Source organism: Lottia gigantea, assembly GCF_000327385.1.
Source record: "Lottia gigantea unplaced genomic scaffold LOTGIsca_1, whole genome shotgun sequence".
NCBI lineage: Eukaryota > Metazoa > Mollusca > Gastropoda > Lottiidae > Lottia > Lottia gigantea.
Window position 1 is genome coordinate 7354855 of NW_008706746.1, and position 9441 is coordinate 7364295.

The 9441-nt window shown below is 35.7% G+C and overlaps 2 protein-coding genes across 2 annotated transcripts; both read left to right on the forward strand.

Moving 5' to 3' along the window:
• Positions 1-244: 244 nt before the first annotated feature.
• Positions 245-2757, forward strand: LOTGIDRAFT_152431 (hypothetical protein; the record flags this gene model as incomplete). Its single annotated transcript, XM_009045871.1, has 5 exons — positions 245-356; positions 777-865; positions 1584-1720; positions 2128-2302; positions 2626-2757. 5 exons carry the CDS (start codon positions 245-247, stop codon positions 2755-2757), a joined length of 645 nt encoding a protein of 214 aa, XP_009044119.1.
• A 3575-nt stretch (positions 2758-6332) lies between these two features.
• On the forward strand, positions 6333-9232 carry LOTGIDRAFT_228102 (hypothetical protein). The gene is made up of 5 exons (XM_009045872.1): positions 6333-6537; positions 6956-7092; positions 7478-7626; positions 8076-8280; positions 8796-9232. The coding sequence occupies exons 1-5, from the start codon at positions 6345-6347 to the stop codon at positions 8958-8960; spliced, it is 849 nt and encodes a 282-aa protein (XP_009044120.1). The 5' UTR covers positions 6333-6344; the 3' UTR covers positions 8961-9232.
• The last annotated feature ends 209 nt before the right edge of the window (positions 9233-9441 follow it).

The window sequence follows — 9441 nt, forward strand, 5'->3', positions numbered from 1 at the left end:
TCAGTTATTAGTTTAATTAAAACTCTGTACAATCTCAAGGAAGGATAGTCTTCGAATACCTCGAGGTCATAAAAAGACCATCACTATATTCATCATTGACGTTGACAGATTTTCCTCGAAGATTTCCTCGTTTACAACATTTACCCAGAAGTCATAAAACACTACCTATTTCCCAAAATCGGACCTTTGGATTGATTCAGTTCTAAAAATTATTTTTAACTCACTTCACCTATCGACTTTGATGATGACTTCCATGTTAGCAGTAGTTATCTTCATTGGCATCGCGTCTGTTAATGCACAATGGAATAATTGGGCGGGAGGTTTCAATCCAGGATTCTCCCTACCACAGTCTAATGGTGAGTATTGTTTGCTTCAGTAGATCCAGGTGAGCACAGAATAGGTATTCGAAAAAGTGTCATAGAACAAAGCTTGTTGCTCGTTACCTAGTCTCTGACAGTTATACTTCTCTACAACATATTCTTACGTAGTCTCTGGTAGTTATTATAACGATCTGGAACTTGTTGAACCTGGCCTCTGATAGTTATTATACTAGTCTGGAATCTAATGACTCTTACCTAGTCTCTGATAGTTATTATACTGAATCTTACTGATATTTACATAGTCTCTGATAGTTATTATTCTAGTCTGAAACTTACTGATATTTACCTAGTCTCTGATAGTTATTATTCTAGTCTGAATCTTACTGATTTTTACCTAGTCTCTGATAGTTATTATACTAGTTTGAAAATTATCTTTTACCATTTTTTCTGTTACAGCAAACCAGCCTAATGAAGTCAGTTGTCGAAGTGAATTTCAGAATAATCAACTTGAAGTTAGCATCAGACCACGACAATCTTTCTTTTTCGTGAGTAAATTATTTTCAGATAAGTTAAAAGGAGGCAGTCTTCTATTGAGGCAGTAATCTTCTTCTCGTGTAGTTTTTATGCGTTATGAATCTGTCAGCTGATAAAGCTGAATGATTATACAAATAGCTTAAATTGAGCTCTATCAGCTTGTAAAGGAAATGTTGAGATGATTATTCAGATGGCTTAAATTTAGCTCTATCAGCTTGCAAAGAAAATATTTAGATGACTAAACAAAAAGCAGAAAATGTGTTCTATCAGCTAGTTAAAAAGTATTTATGACTATACAGAAAGCTGAAATTGAGCTCCATCAGCTCGTTAAGAAACTATTTAGATGACTTTACAGAGAGCTGAAATAGGGCTCTATCAGCTGGTAAAGATAATATTTAGATGACTAAACATAAAACTGAAATTGAGTTCTATCAGCTACTTAAAAAGTATTTATGACTATACAGAAAGCTGAAATTGAGCTCCATCAGCTCGTTATGAAACTATTTAGATGACTTTACAGAGAGCTGAAATAGGGCTCTATCAGCTGGTAAAGAAATATTGTTCTACCAGCTTCGCAATCGACGCGGTAGTGTTATTTCTTACGGTGCACTAACCCAAATAAAGAATGGGCATAGTACTAAGACGTGCCGGTAAAGATACTATCTACTATAATTGGCGATTATATAGGACGTAAATCTCCTAAAAATGATATACAATTTATATTCATAGGCTGGAGGATCGGGGTATACTATTGAAGTAACAGTAACATCGTACGATATTGAAGGACCATATACCATCGCAGTCACCGATTTATCAACTGATAATCCCGTTTGTTTGGAATCCGATCTGGGTTTTATCGCTACCAAGTAAGTATTGAGAGGTTTTGTTTCATAGAGATAAATCCTTGTATACAGAAGCCATAAAGATGCACTATCCTTTCATAATCGTGAATTTTGGCACGCTCGTGTTCATTTTAATCTCGTAATAAAGCAAAATTTGGAGACATATTTTTACCCAGGAACAAGTTTTGTCAATCGTTTTGTAACGTTTGTTGACGATTACCCTTGTTCTCGACCAACCCTGCTCGCTACCAAATCATCGTCGTTGTATTTTTTGAAGATTTTTGTCAGTAGATGGTCAGTAAATAATGGTCTAGACGCCCATTACAATCGTCAGATGAAGATCGTCAATAAGTAACAATCTACTCGTCTTTAACTGGTCGACCAGGATGTCTTATGACTTATCATTTCATTTCATTTTGCGATATTTTCAGTGGACAGTCACCAAATAATGGTCTACTCTCTCTATTCACTGGTCAATTAAGCCAGCCACAAAGTGCCGGAGTTGTTGGTGAAATCGATGTGGTCCTTAGTGATCAAACTACTGAAACCTTCATCTACAATACACTTTACCGAGATTTCAGAGAATTTAGGGGTTTAGGAGTTGGTGTAAGTAAACAGTTTGTTTTGAGAATTTTGGTACAAGTCACATACTTACTTATCAGTACGAATATCATTATAATGCAGCTCTGGGCTCTGTTTTCTTGTCATTTTCTCAGTGGTGAAGCCATCCTCCAGAGACTAGGGGTACAAATACAGAACAGTCTGATTCAAAGGGGGTACAACAAGAATATGTATTTCTCTTGCTTTTGTTTTGAATTGTCATCTAAAATTTTATTATGCTCGACTATATTGCTCACATATAAAGACATTCAAACCAACCAAAAATTTATCAGATTAATGATATGTGAACCCTTTTGCTCTATTTTCAGCTCTGTACCCAAGTTACTGATAATGAAAGTGTGGCCAATTTCAACCCATTCTTCCCGGTTCGCAGAAATACAAGACAACTTTGTGAATATCCTGTTTTATGTTGTAAACTAGGTTTGTCTTCTACAAACTGATCTGAAACACTAATAATAATAGATGAGGTTATCCCACCAAGTCTCAACACACACTTAAAAATGAAATATAAAAGAAAATACTGAGTAAAGTAATTCAACATATGTTGCAATCAAAGCAAAGAGATAAATAATTTGTTTTCGGTGGATAGGTTGATTTTTATATGCTCCGTGATATAGTCTTATAAAATAAAAAATCTCAGTACATATGTAATTTTCGGTACATAAGTAATTTTCGGTACATAAGTAATTCTCGGTACATAAGTAATTCCCAGTACATAAGTAATTCCAATACATTCTCGGTACATAAGTAATTCCCAGTACAGTAGATATTCCCAGTACATTAGATATCTTGGGTACTTAAGTAATATTCTCGGTATATAAGTAATTCTTAGTACATTAGTACATAAGTAATTCTTAGTACATAAGTAATTCTTAGTACATAAGTAATTCTTAGTACATTAGATTTTCTCGGTGCATTTCGTGATTTCTTTAGGGGTATTGTGCTCTTTGGGGTTAACACTTCTCGACCTGAAAATAAACCTATGCCCATGGTTATTATCTAAATATCTATCTGAGGTCAAATAGAAATCAGCAAATTACAGACAGTCTTACTATTTGATATTTATATCTATCGATTAAGTGACAGTTTGTATGTATACATTTGAACAGTCTAATGCTATATATTTGGGTTTTCAAGAATGAAAGTTATCTGTTATTTCTCTTTGACCATCGTTAAAGTTTATCAGAATAATGTGATCTTCAGGTTTTTTTTAGGTATCCATTTTATAAGTTTTGCTATTGAATATTTAAATTTGGTACAAATAAATATTTCGAAACATGCTATTATCTTTTGTTATCATTGCTGCCTTCCAACCACGATAATCATATAGCTATCCAAGCAGCTATTTTCAATACGATAGATGAACACTGGATGAGACTCTTTACCTAAGAGGTTTCATAGACCAACTTAATACTTGCCTACTCGAGATTATTGTTACAGTGAGGTAAAAACCATTACTCTCGCTTGAATGCAAGACCCTTTAGAGGATCTGAAATGAAAGTCTTGACAGATCAGACAAACAATTCTGTCTGTATTAGCCTATATTTTTATGACTACCATTACCTCCAGATTCCTTGAATGGGAGTGGCTCTTTAGACCAGCCTGAAGGTTCACGTTTCAAACATTGCATATGTCTGGATAAAGCCCTCAATTTTTCAACTGTGCTTCTCCCTGTCAGTGATGCGGGACAGATGGGCTGACTTGGAAAAAGCACATAATCGTTCGGATGGGTTTGCAGACTGCAGGATGCATTAACAGTTGAAATCGGAAACGACTAGGCTAATGCAAATATTTTGGCAATATTAAGTGCAGAAAATATAATAGTAATCAAATACCTCTCCCGAGAAAAAAGACAATCGCTCGTAAATGAAAACCATCGACGAACCAAGGCAAAACTTTTTTCAGTCTTTGTTTCTGTTACTTCCCTTACTGAAAGAATGGCCTGTGGCCCCCTGGAAAATATTTTCCCCCTCCTCGGCCCCCTCATCTGATGTTTCCTAGAAACGCCACTTCTACCAGGGGTTTAACTATGGAATCAGCACCATGATATATTAAAGGTATTAGGAGTTTTCAATATACAAAAACAAGATCAATAATGTCCATAATTCCTACAGAGTTCAAAAGAATATATCCTGACATTGTAAATATAGGCCAACTAGATTGTAGATCATAATTAGGACCATTAGGTAGGGGTGTTAAGGGCCACAGTGTTAAAAGGGGGATGAAGGGGCTCACTGGCAATTCTTTCTCAATGTATTATGAGACAATTTGAAAACAGTGGGGTAGGGGTAAGGCCGGTCAGCCTCTTTCGCCCATAATACGAACCAATTTCATCGTTATTTCACTAAGTAAAGGGAAATAACTCAAGAATAAGACAAAAATATCAATCGATATTCAACGTAACAACACCGATCTGAGTCTGGGCGCAACTACACCACTAACTTAATAGGTAGACGCAAAAGGCTGATTTTTCTCAACTTCCACGTCAAGTGAAGAGAAAGAGGGTGCAGGCATTGACAGAAACATCTCAAAATATACCAATTGTAAATTCCACACGTTTATTAAGTGTTATTCAGTTTAAATGGCTCTAATTTATAGATCTATGTCTGGATAATTACCCAGTCGAAAACTGAAATGCAATGAATGGAGTTTTATGGGCAGAAGAAAGGCACCGCCATGCAGGGTGCAATAAAGGGAATCTTGCAGCGACATTGGCCTGCTCTTTTTCGATTTCCAACTGTCGAGGGATCTTTAACGTGTGCAGCCTGTAGCACACGGAGCCTCGGTTAATTGTCTCATCCGAACGACTGGACGCTTTTTCCATGTCAACCCCTCTTACCAGGGGGAAACCGGGTTGAAAAGGTATTATCTCGAAAATCGAAATTAGTATCAAGAATGTGGCATCACTTGATAAATTAAAATGATCAAATGATATTATATCCCTCTCCCTGGTTTTGAGCCTATCCAATAATCCAAAGTTTCGCAGCCGCCATAACCTCATATTGAACATCTTCACGAGATAATGTACATGACGGCCTTCACCAAGATGTGCGATGGGCTGTCAAAACTAAGCTATTTCCGTTCAGTAGAACTCCGATCTAAGGTTATTTTACAACCAACTTGTCATTTTTATATGTTTACATATCTATCTTATATAATTACTTATAGTTATTCATTCTAATTAAAATTCGACATGACCGTAATTAATTAATCCTTAATTAAAATTAAATTAATCATTTTAGTAGGCATTCTAATCTACCACGTCTCTAGGCGATAAGGATTTTAGTTCACCCGGAAAAGTATGATTTTTTGTGTTATTTCTAACACGAATTAAATTCATAAAATTAGACCGGATATACGCCCACATCTACGCATAGATCGGAAGTCAATTTTATAATAGTTGCAGTGGGCCTACATCTTTAAAAATTATACGTATATTATTTTAACAATAACTTGCAGTGTAACAGGCTTTGTTCCTGCAATTTCACACGAAGAAATATTCTTATATTCAAAGAATCTTTGTTTTCTCGTTATAATGGCGTCATGAATCTTATAAAACCTTTACTTATGTATCGTCTCCCCTATCATATTGACGGCAAAACCTTTCATGTCGAATGACTATGAAATATTCTTTTAGTTGAAGTTTCTTGACATCACCGGAAATACCAGAAAGTTTAAGTGGTCGCTCTTACTACAAACATGTTCGTATGATATAATAATATTACGTTGTATGAAAAAAATACAAAAAGAACAAAAAAATTTGTGTATTGTGTGCTTTTTGAAAAAGTAAAGATTACCTTAAACCAAGAATAGTGTGTTATAATAGTTGTACTGCCATGGGCAATAGATCAACACATTACATGTTACCTTATAACAAATATCATGCACAAGAAGGGAAGTAAGGTTTTTTTTTTAATTAACAGTTGACCATAAGGCGAAGATAATATTAGCTAATAATGGGTAATGGACCTAGTATATATACCAATGGTCAGCAACACTGACCACTATCATTTCACAAACATCCACAATGAATCCACAAGTATTACTAGTAACTATCATAGGATTTATCCTGCAGAATGTCCAGGGTCAGATGTCCTGGATGAACATGCGTAATATGAATATGAGAGGGATGAATCCGGCTATGAGTTTAGGCCTCAGTGGTTTACAAACTCTGGGTGCAGCTTCTACTTCCGGTATACAGTCTGGACTTGGCATGAACCGTAAGTAACGGACGGTACTTTTCAGGCGGTGGTGAAATTTTTTACCGTTTGCTAGAGACAGTCATAAATTCAAGGTCTATAGTTTTCCTGATGTGTTTTAGCGTACGTTAATACAAAGGCGACTGTTCATTAGGTAATCTGGAATACTACAATTAGTCAATGAGTCCATATAGCTAATAATGCTATAATGCTTTTATATATATAGTATAGTATTGACTATTTGGCATCCCTTTCAGAGAGTCAACATAACTAATATTGTATATTTTTGGTTTAACAACTTCTATTCACAGGGAAATTATATTCCAATAATCTATATCCTTGTATTTTATCTTGAATTTTAATTTTTGACTGAAAAATCCCTTAAAGATAGTTCACATTTCCAATAATACATATCCTTACACATTATATTAAATTTCAGTCGGTAGTGCTACCCCAGCATCCCAGATGATGATGACTTGTGTTGGTAAACAACCTGCTTCCACTGGCGGTCAGAATATCATCGCCGTCACTATCAAACAAGTCACTGTCAGCAACAACAACAATAACATGTTCGCCGTAAGTTCTTTCTATTTTTTTCGGACGGACAGTAGCACAATCACATGTAGTATTGGAATTTGCTTGGTTACGTTGAATTGATGGTGGCCATGGGTTCTAATCTAGGTCGGCGCGTGAAAGTCTGGTCACCATGAATAAATCATCTTTCCTAATTATTCCAATCGACCAAGTTGTAAATGGGTACCAATAATCTGGGAAAGGAAAATAAGGATCCTCGTGAACCTAGGTTGTTATCCTTAAGAAAATGGTTGTGTTTTGCTTTCGCCTGCCAGTGACGCAAATGGCTGGTGTTACGTTAAAAGTCAAGTTGGACCCAGCAGAAGCAATGATAGGCCTTTCCATCTGGATATATCTATACCAAACTAATATCTTAAATATTTTTCAGTTATTTAACCCAAGACCATCTAGCGAAATAAGGGCCGATGTTTCCATTACATCACGGGATATTGATGGCATGTTTTCACTAGTAGTAACAGAAAGAGCACGAGATGAAAGCACCTGCACCACCGATGGTATGGGAGAATTAGTTGCAAGGTGAGCGTACTCTTGTTTGATTAAGTCTGTAGCGTAATGGAGGCAACGACAATCGAACTTTAGAAGTGTCTCTTTTTCAATTATGTATTTCAAATCCACCTATACACATTTGTCAGACCCCCAGGTTAACTTAGATCTCACTACGCACTGTTGACATGATTCTAGATGATTCAAAAAGGAAAACCATCACCGAGCATTCATCATTGACTCGCTTCTCTCAAACATGGTCGTTTCCATCATAATAATGGACACAGACATCCCACGACTATCTTCACATTTTTAAATTACAACCTATAGGATAATGATAAAAGATAAGAATTAAAGGTAAAAATGTTTGCGACATAGACAAACAAATGGCAGTAAGTTCCATACATAGGTCTTCACATGAACTTCAATCTAAATCACGGTTTTCATTTTCGAATCTTATTCAAACATAATCTTACTTTCAGTGCCAGTGGTAGCGGTAACAATTTTGCTCGACAACTAGGTATGTTTGCCATGGCACCTCAATTCGCTGCTCAACTCAATTCGGAGAGAAGTAGCGGTATTTTACGGGATGTCGACATTAGACCAGGGGAGAAGAAAGACCTGTCAATCTCAGCTTCCAGTCTACCTTTTAGTAATATGAGAAATTTTGCTGGTCACGGTGTTGCTGTAAGTAGAATGATTTCTTGTCCATTCTCTGTACTTGTCCACCAATCGAGCACCGCATTACTCTAAGTTCTGTTAAACGAATTTAAGAAACATTTTAAAACCATCTTTGCCGATGAGAATCTTAATTCGAAGCACACCATTTCTCTATCAACAAGTGCTGAGAAATAGGCGACATTCTGGAGAAGCTTCTCTCATTGTACTTAAGAATCTCGCGTGGTACGTCTTCAAGATTTTCCAGAAAAGTTACAAGAAAAGTTAAAACATGTAGATTTAACCCTCGTCACCACTGACCATGGCCTTGGGTGGGGATTTGAACCTACGACACCGAATAGTCGAGTATTAGGGCAAGACAATGGAATAATGAAAATAAAAGCTATATGTCTTTTAGTTAATCATAAAATGATCTTGTAAAAACCTCTTTACAATCCCTTAGTATCCTCCGAACACATGTCGACCATCTGTGTGACACTAATCACTGATTATTTATTATTATTATTATATATTATTCTTTGTAGTTATGTGGAGTAGTAACACCAGTGGGAGATATCGTGGTCAACACCAATCAGTTTGGTTTCCCAATTGGAAATGCTCAACAGATGAATACAGCCGCTGTCTGTGAAGGAGAAATTCCTCTATGCTGTAAATTGGGATACGATAATGTTGAAGCAATGCCTTTTTAAAGACATATAGTCCATAAGTCAATCGGCTGTACACTGCCAATTCTTTTATTCAAATTAGCTATATTTACAGTCTATAATATCAAATATTTTTGCAATAGTCTAAATCGTTTTTTCCAATATTCATCAAACTACAATTACTACTGTTATCCTAATATTTACTACTGTTATCCTACAATTACTACTGTTATCCTACAATTACTACTGTTATCCTACAATTACTACTGTTATCCTAATATTTACTACTGTTATCCTACAATTACTACTGTTATCCTACAATTACTACTGTTATCCTACAATTACTACTGTTATCCTACAATTACTACTGTTATCCTACAATTACTACTGTTATCCTACAATTACTACTGTTATCCTACAATTACTACTGTTATCCTACAATTACTACTGTTATCCTACAATTACTACTGTTATCCTACAATTACTACTGTTTCTACAATTACTACTGTTTCTACAATTACTACTG